Below are 15,919 nucleotides of genomic sequence, written 5' to 3' on the forward strand. Positions count from 1 at the left end.
AACAGTACTACAATCCTTTTTGACGTCCCAGGAAACACACCCTCAAAAACAATTAGGAAATTAACCGTGTTATGTATTCGTAATGGGAAATTGTGAGATTTAGATTATCTTTTTTTTATTTGTTTTCTTATTATTGAGCAGGATCTACAATGAAAAAGAACCTCAAATGTAGACACTAAATAAGACATTGCGAGAGAAAGAAGATAACATTAATAAACGTTAGAAAACAATACATTTAATACAGCAGATAGTACAGACTATTCCCACGTTCCTCTAAGTTTAAACGCCTCTGGGTTTCTCGATTTGATTTCAACACTTAACACCAATATAGCTCCTAATAACAGTATGCTTTATCAGAATTATAGGAATAAATCTAGGACCTACATTGCATCCGTACTAGTAGTGTACAATCAAGCCATTTGTGTTATAAATGATTGACAGCTGCCACCATTGTCCCGGGCTGCTTAGAAAGTGAAAGCGCATGTGGCGCACTGAATGTTTCAGGAAAGCCTTTCGGGCCTGTAGTAGGAGAAACTATTTAGAGAAAATAGTGCTTACACACTTAAAAATACTCACCTTGTAAAGACCGAAGTAAAAGGGCCAGTCTTAATGGAAGACAAGGCGGTGCTGCTAAGGAGGGTGACTAACAAGCCTATTAACGAAACAGAAGCCAGCATTTACGAAGGACTGACACAAGCCAATGACAAATATGGGCAGAACTTCTATTCCATACTACAGTAGAACATGGCTTGCAGAGCAGCGAATGCGCTGCCCAGTCTCGACCTAAAAAGAGCTAAATATATTTGGATCTATCAGTATGGCATCTTTCTGGCTTGAAGGGCACATAGGCGGCAGGTTGCGATTTGTTTTGGCAGGTTAAGTGCGTAGACTCACTTTTGTCTATGATCAACTTGGACACTGAAGGCTTTATTGTTGAGCAGACCATGAATACTTTTTGTCAGGCATGATGGTCATATACCTCCTATTTTTGGATGGTTTCTGGGAGACATGGGCGCTTGTATGCTGCTGGGTGGCTTAGTATTTTTTTAAATGTTCCCGGCATGTCTTTCCACTGGCTTTCCTTCCACATCCCGTGTCCTCTTGTCCTGAGTTACTGATGCTATGTTCCCTAAAAATAGAGGATTTTGTTTTATGTTGGGTCTTACTTATTAGTTGAGCAAATAACATTTAGCTTTCATATTTACATTTTTTATATGCTTTGAGACACTTCCTTTGACAGTATTATCTTTTTGGTGGATGTTTCATAGTTTGCTTCATAATACATTAAAATTTCATAACCTCAAAATGTTAAATGAAATGGATTCCTAGCCACTTAGTTTTAATCGCGTAACCTTTTTAACTGCAGCTGGCTTATGTTTAAATTGAAAGAAAACTAAAACATTTCTATCCATATATTTTGTAGATGGACTCCTAAAATAAAAACATGTCTTGTAAAAGTGTTCCAGGAATATGCCCATAGCAAAAACTATCCAATCTCTTTAATTTAAACTTATAAACACTACAAATAGAGGACTAAGGCTACAAGTAAATCTCATTAATTGACCTTCCGATGTGCATCCATAAATTCTGTCCACAATATTTACAAGTTACAATATATTCATTTATCCACAGATCTGAGGCAAGAACTAGCGGTACGAGAGAGGCAAACCGACGGAGTAAGAAAGTCTGCTCCTAGTTCTCCAACTCAGGATTGTGACCAGATTGATTCTGCTGTCCAAACCTCCCTCTCCCTACCGGCCACACCGGTTGGGAAATTAGCAGACAATGGCTTTCCTATACCTAAAGGTTTGTGTTAATCTTTTTGTGTGTTTGGACCAGTTACATTTTGTGTTCCAATTGTTGGCGATGGATTACAGGAATTTACCTATTTAGCGCAGACATTGCTTGTCCTTCTTGTAGTAGCATTACACTATAGAATCTAACTCTACACAGATTAGCAATGTAAACTAAGCAAAGCCTCTATAGTAGCCCAGTTGAGCCCATGCACAGGAAATAAATGGGCATTTTTCATCACCCAGCTCTAGCTCGGTATTAGTCTTCTATGTTGTGAAATTAAAATGATGCTAGAAAAAGCAGTCAACGTTGGAGGCCAGGAATAGAGATGGGAAGGAAAGATTTGGGCTCAGGTAGAGGATGGAGGTCTTTTACCTTGTTAAGTATATTAGTTCAGTTCACTGTTTTTACATTGTTCCAACTTTTACTGTGGTGCTATACAGTCTGTGAAGACATACAAAGAAAACTGCAAGAATGCATAGCATAGCACGTGCCATTGCGTTCAGCTGACCTAGACATAATAGTCCAAGTGAAAACATAAATGAGCTCCATTAAGCAGAATGTTTACAACCTAAAGGTAATTGAGTGCACAGCACAGTTGATCTAATTAGTGGATATTGTGAGTGATGGATGTACATTTTGTTAACATGAAAGCTGGAGTATTTCTCACTCACTCAGCAGTCTGAGGCCAGAAAGTGAAGGGTGTAAAGGTTGTGTGTATTGGCTGGAGGACTTGCTTTGAAATTGGTAGAGAACTGATGACCACCCTGGGTTAACTTTGAAAGTAAATGTCTGACTCGAAGGACCCCTTTTGCAAGGCATATCTGGTCTGGAGCCCAGCGTGGATTAACGAAGGAAACCGGCATGTGCTTATCATTAGTTGCTGGACATATTGAAGGAATATTACGGTTCAAAGCAGTACCAGGTATTGTGTTTCCACACAGCACGAAGAGCATCCATGATTCCTTTGTGTGAGCAGTTGAGTTACACTGGAGCTTTTTTTTTATAACAAACTTTGAGTTTAATGGCACATGGTGGGCGGAGCTCAAAGCATACTTTATGGATCCAATTCGAATTAGATAGTACCAGTTATATTTAAACATCAAGCTAACCTGCAAACATACAGGTCCAATTACTAAAACTTGGCACAGGTTACCACATAATTCACTGAAAGTAGTATGTCTAAATGTATGTGTAGTGGCGAAATAGCTGCTCATTTTTGGTATCTAAGGGTCAGAGAGCTGCAAGGGCCGAATTTAAAGAGGGTCTGATGGTGGTACGGGGGGTGCCTGGAGCTTTTTGACTTATGCAAGCAGTGAAAATATTTAATGTAAAAGTTTAGTCGAAGAGAAAGCAAAGTGAAAGCATTTTCAATGTGTGATGGAAATCTTCGGTTTGTTTTTCACTGTTTTCATTCATAAACACATATTAAAGGGGGCAGTTGATACTATCTCCTTCATAAGAGTTGTTCTGATGGATACATCTTCCGCAGAGTCATCCCTCCAGGCTTCAGACTAGCTTTTCCACAGCAATATCTCTTCAGCACCACTAGGTGGTGCTTGCCGATTTAACCTAGACTCTGCTTGCAAACCTGTCAACACTGGAGTATATAGCAGCCAACTTGCATGGCGTTATCGGTTCTTGTTTTTCAGCGCCTCATCAACTGGTCCAGAGTGCTCTCCCTCTGTGTCTCATTGACCAAATTCATTTGCATTTTGCCAGAAGCATGGTCAAATGTCTCCTCCAAGCATTTCAGGTTTTCAAACATTTTTGCAGGTGTCCCTTAAAAAGGTGTTCTTGCATGACATCTGCAGGTGGTGTTCTGGGATCAGAACATGTTGCAGTCTGTGATTCCTGTGTCTCAATGCAACCGAAGGGCATGAGAAAGCAGGCAGCAAAGTTGTTTTTGAAAGACACCCAAAGCAAACTTGCTTACCTTCAGATAAGTTACCTGTTGGCATAGGAAGGGTAAGTCGTCTTCCTTCAGGAAGCAGTCCCACTTACTGGACACTTGAGAATCTCTTCACCGTTCCCTTATACCCGACTTTCTCATCAGGTAAGACTTGACACTGAAAAAGATGAGACTGGAACTTCTGTCTCCATCAGTTTACTCAGCATAGTTCAAGGCCTTCCAGCGGGCTATGCTGCAGCGTTTCAGCGTGGCTTTCTGTACCCTCTGGTCGCTCGACACAAAGAGCACATTCCTGTAGGCTTGTTGAGCTGGGGAGGGGGTGCTCTGGGTGCTTCCCAACATAGCACTTCTACTGGCTCTGGTACCTAAAAACAAATCAAACCCTGCCAAGGCACAGTTTCCCATTCAATCTGACCCTTTTTCGTGCAGATGGATGCATCCAACAGAATCTACTAAGACAAAGCCATTAAAGCTGTCACTGTCAATTGTTTGATTGCGTGGCAAGAAAGTTGAAGCGAACCTCAACAATGTTCTCTTGGCAGAACTCATTCCTAGGGCTCAGAAATTCGACCAGATAAAAGATCTTCTCAGACTCTGATGCCCTAGTGATGCCTTATAAAGACTTAGGCTGCACAGATGATTAAAATTCAGAGACTAAAACGTGTTCCCGACTAGAACACTAATCCTGGGTTAGATCTGTATTTAACAAATGTGACTGGCATAGACCCTTCACCCGAAGGCGACATCCCTGATCCGCTGACCATGCTTCGAGGGAAGGTTAATCTTTTTCAACTGATCTACAAAAAGCAACTTATGGCTTGGAATGGACTATGCCCTCTTAGAGTCAACATTTTGACTGCGATCTTGCAGCTTTCCTCCTAAGTGACTTAGCACTTTCTTTAATTGTAACCATGTTTTCCTGGGTGGTGTCATGGCTGTATAGGAAACCCCATTTTTGGGCCCAGCAGTCTTCAAATAGCTCATTGTGACCACGACTTTTTATCTTCTCACTCTTCCCTTGAAAGTATGGATTTCAGGTTTCTTCCTTGAAGCTAAACCTGGACGCCTTCTCCACAGAACCTCTTTGGGCAGAAGTATCTTTTTGCTAAGTAGCCTTGCTTCCAGCACTTCACATGCCACCTGATTTCTGGGCTGATATGTCCTTGCCTTATGGAAGTTGCCAAAACCTAGTTATCAGCTCCCCAGACCACATGAAAAAACAGTTTATGGATCTGGTCAAAGATGGTTTGGGTGCATCCAAACCGATCGTGTAAAACTGCCTGGATTCTGTGGACACCATGGCTTGATCCATGGGTGTGGCTGTCAGGTTGCCAAGGCATACTTTGATGCATACTGCTGGCATTCTGTAGATACCCAAGCCACACTCATGTAATTGTCTTCCAGTGGTGACTTGACCATTCATAGAGAAAGCTGACTCTTCCCTGGAATACTTTAAAAAAAAAAACAACAACCCGCAGAGCTACATCTCACTTGCTGAGAGAACCCTTCCCAGCAAGACTGTTCTATGAGCAATATGAGAAAATTCTAAGCTGTTCCAAGGCAGTCCAGTCCTGGTAGAGGTAACCAGCAACCTGTCTATTCCACCTATTCGGAAATGATGACCACAGATCACAGAGTCATTCTGGTAATCCGCAAGGGCTGCCCCCTTCCTTTGTGCCTTTTCTTCGGGGTCTCCTTCTACCACCCAGATGATGAAAAAGTTGTCATTTTGTTGGAGTCTATGCAAGGAAAGACACACTACTCTGGTCTATTTAATTCTTAGTCCCCAAACAGGATGGAGGTCTGAGACCCTTCCTGGATCTCGACCTTCTTAGATTCTTCATCTGACAGGACAAGTTCAAGATCCTGACCCTTAGCCACATCTTACTAGACTTGAATACAGAAGATTGGTTGGCATTCCTCCTAGATCTCCAGGACCTCCTTTTTCATCTCCCAGTTCATTCCTCCTACAGATGCTACCAGACGTTCACAGCGGGATCCCAGCAGCATTAGTTCATGGTACTAATCTTCGAACTGACTACCAGTCCATACAAATGTGATGGCAGATGTGGCAGCTTCACTGTGGTGGTAAGGAGTCCCTGTATTTCCATACTTGGATGACTGGCCAGTGAAGGTGGTGTCTGAGGCTCTGGTCAGGGGAAAGCTTTCAAAGGAAGAGGACTCTCCTGCACACATCAAGCTCTACTGTTGATGCCCAAAAGTCGCACCGCTCTGTTAGCAGGGCTAACATTCGTAAGGCTGTAATGAATGTCCCATAAGAAGACTTTTCCTTCTCAGAGGTTACCAGCTATTGACAAATTTTCTGACTCCATTCCCTGCTCTGCAGGTATTACACCTGTTTGTCCTCATGGCCTTGTGCATCCTGTTTTACACACCAGGGACCTTCAGTGGTGCCTGAGGTCTCAATGGCTCATGCATCAGGAGAATCTCATGGCTCCGATGTAGTTGTCCCTCTGTTCATCTGGATCTATACTGGAGGCTGGACCCCCATCTTCAGTTTTTTAATGGGTCCTTTCAGCCCTCTGAAGTCTCAGCTTAAGTGGTCGAAGATGCCTTCTCGCTGGGCAGGTGTGTCATCTGATCAACATGATGGAAAGTGTGGGATTTGGTTGATTAATATGGACCATCTATGCCAGCACAGAGTTCTATCTATACTTTAGATGTTAGGAGGGTCATTAGGTTTCATTTGGATTGGTGGAAATATTTAAGTAAATCTAGTTGGGGTTTATTTTTAATTAAATATGTTCCTTTTGTCACTGGTTTTTGTATGCCCAAACAGTCTATCTCTTGTACGGTTTCCTGAAATACCATTACAAGTCGGCCAATCAAACATTAACAGGCAAACAAAAAACTTGCTGTATGAGAGGAAAAGAGACCCTGGATCTGATTTAGCATTTGGCGGATGTGGTAGTATCAGCCGAGATGGCGGATGACATTACCTCTGCCATCTTTATGGTACTTTGCCAATGGAATTTAAAGAAGGTCAGTCCAGCAGTTTTCTCTGTACAGCACTGTTACAACAGTTCCTTTCAATGTATTAAAGGTTTGGTAGATGGTCGATCCCCAAACTTTGACCTTTTTTGTTCTGAAACAGACAAAGTGGAAGTTTTTTTCTCTCCGAAAAGCGACAATACACCCTGGTAGTTTTCTCCCAGGGAGTTTTTCCTTGTCCCTCACCACCAAGACAAGCAAGAAAATGGAGCACTGGCCACCCTAATTAGGGCTGACATTGTAATGGTGTTCCTCCAACAGCCCCATCTCTGTTGGGCCATCACAGGAAGTATTCGGTTTCTGGAATACTTAAGGTCCTGACGTCTCTAAATGAGGCAGGCAGACTGAGGGTTTGGCAGGTAGGTTGTCTGGTACGTTTACGACAGAGTACCCGGTCTACCAACCACTAAATAAGTCCCTGTGTCTGCTGCACTCTGTTGCCCAGTTTGAAACTTAAAAGCTGGTGCCATTGTGGGGCAGGATACTTTAAAGAATTTGTTTGGTTTGGTCTAATCAACTGTTGCATCTATACGTTTTTGTCATCTTTTGGCCTTAGTCCTACAGATGCATATTCTTTACTTGCTGTTCTGGTGTTTGATTGTCAAAACAGATCCTACAATGCAGAAGTAAAAGTCACTAGTAATTTTTGTTCTGGATCATAGAAGGTATCAATTAAGTCAAACATTTTCTCCTCTGTAAGCGGTAATACGTACTTCCCACATGACACACAAAGCTTATGCATTATTGGATTCTCACTGGTAGTTATAAATGTAGAATATTAGAGGTAGTGGTAAACGTAGAATATTTCAGCCAGGTTGTGGTGAACGTATAACACTTCTTTTCATTCATGTAGCAGATATAATCTTTATTGAAGGTAGACTTTTCAAAAAAGTCTAAATACACATGACGCCGCCATAATACTAAGGTAAGTCAGCTTTTACAGAATTTTTCTCTCTGAAATAGCTAATTGAAAACGTAGGACAAACATTGCAGCTCCCAGCTGAAAAATTGAGCTTATTAGGGAGCTTTAAATACTTGAATTACAGTACAGAAAAATGAAGGAAAGTGTTTCTTATAGTCTGACTTCATTATATCAAAAGTGATGCACTTATTCTTTTAAGGACCCAGCAGTTTCCATCTCATAGCATGCACTGTACTGACAGTTTGCTTCACAGCTGCAGTTATTTTTAGAGGCCATGTATGAATTATTTTTGTTACATCTTTATTCATATTCCCTGCCATCAAGCATGACAGTAACACAATAATCCAACAGTTAGATCATGCACATAGGAACGTTTGATTTCTGTATCATTCAATTATATTTGAAAGTTTTATTTGATAGTTAAAGTAATCATAAAAACATATCACACTTACAAAAGATACAAAACCGCAAGTAAATCCATAAAGGAATGATAAATATAAAATGTGTTAAAATGGTAGGTAATTGTCAGACTAAAATAAGAGATTGCTTACAATGGAGATCTAATGTAAGAAAAGTGGCAACACAGGCACTTCCCTCAGGAGTAGGAAGCATCTTCAAATATAATAATGCCGTAGTATATATTAGGTCACCAGGTCAAATCTTAGTAACCAAATAGAAAAATGTTGTTGTAAATGTGATAAAAACAACAAAAAAATACAAAGTGTGCCAAGGTTTGCAAAGAATGCTAATCACCGAGCTGGAGAACTATAGTTTTGGGGTCATACTGGCCTATGGGTAATAAACTGACACCAAGCTTAAATCTTGTCAGTAGTATCTTGTCCCAGGCATTGAACACAATCTCAAGATATGGTTCCATTCCTGGTGGGGGTTGAATCAGCAGATACTATTTATTAGCAAGCTTCCTCAGTTCAGTCTTCTCTCCCCCCCCCCCCCCTCCCCGAGCCACACTCCTGAACTCTGTTGAACTAGATTTAACCTAATATTTGTCACTAATGGATACATTATCAGCCTTGGCAGGTATCCGCAGGTGTTCCTAACTTGTTGCAGATATCATAGCTGTACCTTAGCCAGGGTATGTGTTGACACCTATCACATAGGAGACAGTCTATAATGATCTCTGTATTCAAGGGGGTCTCGGGATTACACCAAATGGAACACCAGAAAATTAAAGGGGCCCTATTAACGCAATCCTCAACATAGGGTAACCCAAGTTCTTCATGGACAGCATACGTTGGTGACCTGGGTGGAACTCTTAGTATAATTCATTCATCCTGCAAACATTTAGCAGGTTTATACCCCCATAACTCAGAGCCACAAGTTAAAATGGGTAGTCCTTTTCTATGATAGATTTCAAAAAGTGTCTCAATAGGCTTTTTCCCAATTTTGGAGGGCAGGCTAAATAAAAAGCCACTGGAATTGCAAACCTTCCCAGGGTCATGCAAGGGGGCCAAGACCCTCTGGAAACAAATGCAACACTCGGGTAGTGAAATTAATATATTCTTGCAATTGGGGTACCACAAAGCACAATACATAGAAAAGTCTGATTCTTTGGGCCCCATGCCATGTCAAGCATTGTGGCTATGTTTGTGGCCAGGAGAAAGCCATCCATAAAAGTAACAAAGGTGTCTAAAAGTAAGTGGAGCCCATTGGATGTTCTTGACAATAAAACAGCATCCACATATAAAATAACAGGGACAGGCCGACCATTCACAGTCTGCATGTCCCTGCCCTTGCTAACTAGATTAGGGTGCAACCAATTTATATGTAATAATTAAAATAAGATAAGCTCCAAAACACATCCCTGCTAGAATCTTCGTCCCTGGCCAACACTCTCGGTATATTCACTCCTGGTAGCTTTAAGCTCTAAGCGAAGGGCGTGTAAAAAAAACACCAGGAACTTTCAACCCCCATGAACTCTAACATGTTCCATCATTTTGATCTGACCACACTGTCAAATGTGGATGCGAGGTACATAGAGGCTAGGTAAATGGGGCCACCTTTAGCTATTGTATATTTTCTGATTAATAAATGCAAATTGAGACACTGCTCATGTGTCCAGCCTGACTCAAAAGCCATACTGCATGTTAGAGAGAATTTGTTTCAGTACCTACGATATAATTCTATTAAAGATGACCCTACCAATGACTTTCACAAAGGAGAGATTAGCTTGTAACAACTGGGGGATGCGGAGTTCCCTTTTTAGGTCGAGCCTAGCGCAGCGCGCATGCACTGCTCTGAGAGGCTTCATGGAATCAGTATAAACTTCAGTGTGGCTCAGACTCCCCCCACGGATTTAGTTGGCTGTTGCCTGTGTCGTTATGTTTTTGTAGCCTGCCAATGGGTAAACGCGGGCGCATGTCCCACCTTTTAGACAAATATTCACTCCCACAGCCTATGCCTTGCGGGAGCGAGCAGAGCGCCACCTGCATTCCAGGAGTGGGCAATGGCAGCCAGGGTGCCATCTGTTGTGGATCAGGTTACTTTGATGTTGCTTTCACTTTCGCGGCCGCGCTTGTCGTTAGTATTATTCGATTTGTTGTTCGCCGACTAGTTGCCCAGGCTCGGTGTCTGTGTCGGCCTCCTTTTGATCCTGTACAGCTAGTCAGTCTGTTTAAAACTCTGCCTTGAAAACTTATTAGAGAGCCATTTTACACCGCTGTGCGTGCCCCGGGGTTCTTTTCTGAAAAATAAGCCACATTCACTGCTTTCACTTTTGCAGCCGCGCTTGTTTTTTTTTTTTACTCCGTGAGGTAGTAGAAGAGAAATTTCTTATTTTTGCTTCAAGTAATCCTGATACAAAATAATCCTTCACATGCCATGTATTTTCAGAAGAAAAAGAAACAAACGCATGACTAGCCACGGTTCGTGTATTTTTTCCCGTAAATATAATCCAACTAGTTTGTGAGTGATCATGCATTCTCAAGTCATGCCTGTCTGTCTGCTACAGGTCATGAGATTAAAAGAACCAACAATTCTCCAGTATTAGGGGTGTCTTTCATAGATTCACATGCCTGAATCATTCCCCGTCGTCGGAGTGGGAGTCCCACGGTATATATAAAAGCAATAAATGCCATAAAACTTATAGCAAATATCAGAGATACTAAACCAGGAAGTAAAGTAGCACCAGCTACAGTAGAATAAACTTCCACATTAGTGACTATCCTAGTCGTTATGTATTAGTCCAAACTGCGGCCAATCAGGCGACAGCACCCACCAGAATGTCCTCCCCAGAGGCTCAGGCTCTCAGATTTTTTACCGCACGTCGTGTGAAGGGAGTCTCCCTGAGCTCTGCTCAGTTTCTTCATTTACTTCATTTATATTTAATTTTGTGATGTCTTCTTACATGAAGTCTATTTGTTGACCCTGTGTCACTTGTGGAAAGCTGCGACCGTTTCCGGTTATCTTCACGAATATATGGATCATTTTCTCTGCCTGTCGCTGACATGGTAGGATGAGAAGGGGATGTTCTTGTGATTTGGCTACCCCCCTTCTGATGTGGGAGGATTTTCTTTATTTATATGGCGCCTTTATGTTGCTGTGAGGTTTTTGGCTTCACTTCACCAGCTGAGGTTGCTTCAAAAGTAAAGGGTCTTTGACCTACTCTGAGTCTGCCTCCCTCATCTACGCCCACGAGATTTACTCTCAGGCGTTTAGACTCGTTCTGCGCACTTTTCTTCTGAGAACGTGCCAGCTGGTTGACAAGACGCTCTTTGTATTCTACGACGACAATCTCTGCCGTCACTGGTGCTCTACGGTGTCACAGGGCTACAGGATCCTGTTGACAGTGCCCTCTTATGCACTGGTTGTAAGTCGCAGGGAGCTGCGCAACCGACAAAGAGCTTCGTCGACAAACAGCCTCATAACCGAGTGCAATTTTGCCTCGTCGATGGTGAGCCTCGTCGACGACGAGTTTAGCCTCGTCGACGGCAAGCCTCGTCGACCGTGATGGTGGCATCGTCGACGGGAAGCTTCGTCGACGGCGAGGGGGCTTCGCCGACGACAAGCCTCGTCGACGACGAGGGAGCTCTGTCGACGACGGGCCTCGTTGACGGTGCAGGGTGTCCCCCGTCGACGCTGAAGAGCATTCGTCGACGGTGAAGTGCAATCGTCGACGGTGAGGAGCCTTGTCGACGGTGAGATGCCTCGTCGACGGTGAGGTGCCTCGTCGACGGTGAAGAGTCTCGTCGACGGTGAGGTGCTTCGTCGACGGTGAAGAGTCTTGTCGACGTTCGAGAGCCTATTCAGCTGAAATAGTCAACTGAAAGCTTTGGCGACGATTGGCTCAATACCAGTGGGCCACTGACAGTGGCCCTTCTGACATGTGGTCCATCGGCAGTTGGCCATTGGCACCCAGCATCTCTTGGCTGTCAACAGTGGACCTATAAACAGTGCAGTTGGGGCCATTAACAGTGGGCACATCGGCAGTTGGCCCGCAGGCTTTAGGTCCGTAAACAGTTGGCCCATTGACGACAGTCCAGCTTAGTCAATAGCAGGCTCGTCGACGACATTCTAAGTCGACAAAATACTCTGTTCATCAAACATCCTCAGTGATGGTGAGTTTTATTGTTGAATGTTGGCCAAGTTAAGGATCAGTTTCGTGGACAACAAGTAGTACGTCTACGGAGGGTTTGTAGACTGACAGCGTCAGCGGTCACATCCATAGTAGTTTAAGTCTGCAACAGTTTTCCTATGCGGACACTGAGGGTCACGTTTTTGGTTGACCTCTCTGATGCTGTACCCAGTCCATGGTTAGGTTCGTCGACGCTTGATTCAGTTGGGTTTATATACAGTGTTCCTTTAGCCTACTTATTAGTCGTAGCCTCCTTTCAGCAAGATCCTCCGGATGGAGTGATGTCTTTTTACTCGACGCCATATTTTCTTGGAATGGCTTCCGACTTCGCCAGACTCTTAGCCTTGGTTTATTTGGGATGCCATGTCCTGTCCTTTGACGAGATCTTGCATGAATCTTTATTATTCTATCCTCCGGCGGATTTTGACGGATTTACCCTCCTCATGTAAGGAACGTTGACACGCTTTCGTCAAGCCCTTGTCACCAGGATAGAGGCGGAAGGTTTTTTCTCTTTTAATTGTAGATTGGCAGAGATTTGAGCTCTGCTTAAGCCAAAGATCGGCGCTGGTGGCTCTCTGGCAATCTTTTAGCTCTCTGGACACGATCAATTTTGGCATAGGGGCACAGAATGTGCGTATCCATGAATACCCCTAAACTGACGCTTCTAGAATTTTTAACAAAAAGAATGGAAGGAGATCATCATCAACAAAACACCGTACAGTGCACATTGCATCTCCAAGTTTTGCAGTATTGTGTTGCGAAGTTAGGGTTGGAAGAACCTTTGGTTCCTCGCCCACAAGTTCAAACTGAGATAATGGCCGTACCTTCTTATAGATGTTACTTCTGGGCCATCATATTGGCCAGACAATACCGCGCCTTCTGTTCTCTACAGTACGGGGATCAACCCTTTCGTGGTGCCCGAGGACAGTTCTCACATTTTATTCCAAGAAGTTCCACCCAGTATCTGGTATACAACTGTATTATGCGACTCTAAATCGTTTACAGGAAGTCGTTTTTCCAGGAAACTACGACTTACTTTAGAGCCCATCCTTAGTCCATTCCAAGTGGGATAAGGGTGGAATATCTCTGGGATTTAATTTGGTCACCGATGCCATTTATCTGTGGGGAATTCTAATTGTGATGCCAAAAGGGCATGCTCTAGAATTTGGCTATTTCTTTTCTGCTACGCCTTCATAGTGACCGCATTCACCTCATCTACGTGAGTCATTCACAAATTGACTTATGGATACGTTAGGGACCGTCGGAGTGGTTCTGAATCTAATAAGGAGTTAGTTTTTTTTTTTTCCTCTCAGTTCCTCATCAACTAGCTGGTCAGAAATGTAGCGCCGGATTTTTGTCATTCCTGCGCAAAATTTTTCAATTGTTGTACCTCAAAAAGGTTTTTCAAATGTTACTGCCAGAGGACCTGACAAGTGCACTCGACCTCCAGAGTGTCAAGGTTCAGGTGCCAATCCTTCCACAGCACGGGACGTGGCTGCTCTTTCCTCTAAGTTATATTCATTTTCTATCACAGGCCTATCTTTTTAGGACTCTCGGTCCACTCCACGTGATTCTTATCTAGATTCTTGCAGCCTATCTGTGTCTGCCACACATACGCATTCATCATTTCTGAGACAAGTTTATTTAAGAAGGATCACTCTTCTTAATAAGCAATCCAGTACATCCAGACTTTGCAGTCACTGTTTCAATGCCTGGTTTTTATCAATATACCATGTCAAGTCCTAATTATTCCTAGTTACGACACAGGATTTTCTAGGAACAACAATCAATGCACATCCAGCAAGGGTGTTTTATCTCTTGCGAATGAGAAGCCTGCAGCTCTTTCTTGCTGTTTCTTTTACGTACATTACAGCCTATTTCATTAGATTCTCGAAATTTTTGTTCAAGTTTCACAGATGTCTTCTTCAAAATCCCTGTTCAGGGCCTGTGATTCTTGTGTGAAGAATTCAGTTAATTTAATTTAATAAAAATGCAAAACCTGGGTTTCTCAGTAAACTTCGAAAAGTCACACCTCACGCCAGCAACAAGAAAGACTTTCTTGGGAGCGACACTGGACACCAAGCTCGCCCAAGTATTCATCTCAAAGGAAAGACAGGACAAGATTCAATGATTCGCTGCGGCACTGTTATTAAAAAAGTGTGTTTCAGTGCGCATGTTCAAGTCCTTCATCGGGATACTTTCTTCCTGCATTCTTCTCACCCCCAACTGTCGTCTTCGGATGAGGCCCTTGCAAGAAGAGCTCAGTCGCCAGTGGATCCAGGTATCAGGATCCTTAGAGGATATCATCCAAATTACACCGCGAATGCGACAAGCGATAAAATGGTGGACCCACCGATCCAACATACAAGTGGGATGCTCCTTCCTCACGGAAGTGCCCAGGTTCATAGTAACGACCGACGCATCAATGACAGGCTGGGGTGCACACCTCCAAGGCATGACGGTCAGCGGGAAATGGAACCAGATCCAAATGAGATGGCACATAAACAGGCTAGAGTTGCACGCCATATTTTTAGCCCTGAAGTCCTTTCAAGCGACTCTACAAGGTGCCACAGTTTTAATACGGACAGACAACACCACCTGCATGCATTATCTGAATAAGCAGGGCGGCACACAATCAGCCCGGTTGTTGCAACAAGCACAAGAGATCTGGAGTTGGGCCCTGACTCACAATATCCATCTGTCAGCGGTCCATGTTCCGGGAATCGCAAATGTGTTAGCGGACTCTCTCAGCAGGTCCGGGGGCTGCACTCACGAGTGGGAACTACATCTACCATCTCTACATCGCATCTTTCAGATATGGGGGCATCCGGATTTGGACTTGTTTGCGACATACCAGAACCGGAAAGGCCCATACTTTGCAAACTGGGTTCCCCACAAGGACTCGTGCGGGGATGCCCTTTCGCTGAATTGGAATCAAATATTCGCATGCGCTTTTCCACCGATACCTCTGATCCCGAAAGTTATCAGGAAGATGAAGAAGCAGCCATGCCGGTTGATACTGATCGCTCCACGTTGGCCCAGGCAATACTGGTTCACCTAGCTACTCCTTCTCTCGGAATGCAACCCTATCCAACTTCCACGCATTCCGAATCTTCTCTCCACCCAGCAGGGCAGGGTATACCATCCGGACCCGAACTCGCTGAAATTGTCAGCCTGGCTCCTCAGCACATGGAATTTGCACACCTGAACATTCCACAAGATTGCCAGGAGGTGCTGGCTAAAGCCAGAGCTCCATCCACGATCAAAACCTACAAACTTAAGTGGAAACGTTTCTGTGCATGGTGCCAATCTAATGATCTACATCCCATTCATACGAAACCGGAGCAAATCCTTCCTTTCTTTTTGCATTTGGCCAGATTGGGTTTGGCACATTCTACTCTTAAAGTCTTCCTAGCTGCCATTTCTAGATTTCGTCAAGATGGATCGAACTCTTTGTTCTCTCTAAGGATCATACAACAATTTTCAAGGGATTATTTCGTATGTTTCCGCCTGTCCGGAAACCTCCTCCGGCATGGCATCTGAATGTCGTACTAACTCAGCTCATGCGTCACCCTTTTGAGCCGATCCATAAGGTGGACCTGAAATTTCTGACATGGGAAGTGTCGTTGTTACTAGCCTTAACATCTGCTAGAAGGGTAAGCGATATTCAAGCATTTACATCTAAAGC

At 43.5% G+C, this 15,919-nt stretch overlaps 1 protein-coding gene across 2 annotated transcripts in view; it reads left to right on the forward strand.

Annotated features, from left to right (window-relative positions):
* Positions 1-15,919, forward strand: part of NDEL1 (nudE neurodevelopment protein 1 like 1) — a 337,126-nt gene that overhangs the window by 184,411 nt on the left and 136,796 nt on the right. For both annotated transcript variants that reach the window (XM_078654658.1, XM_078654659.1), the window contains exon 6: positions 1,633-1,806. In XM_078654658.1, coding sequence (XP_078510784.1) covers positions 1,633-1,806 — 174 coding nt within the window. The remainder of the gene's footprint in view (positions 1-1,632; positions 1,807-15,919) is intronic.

This window comes from Lissotriton helveticus, chromosome 7, assembly GCF_964261635.1.
Source record: "Lissotriton helveticus chromosome 7, aLisHel1.1, whole genome shotgun sequence".
NCBI classification, from domain to species: domain Eukaryota; kingdom Metazoa; phylum Chordata; class Amphibia; order Caudata; family Salamandridae; genus Lissotriton; species Lissotriton helveticus.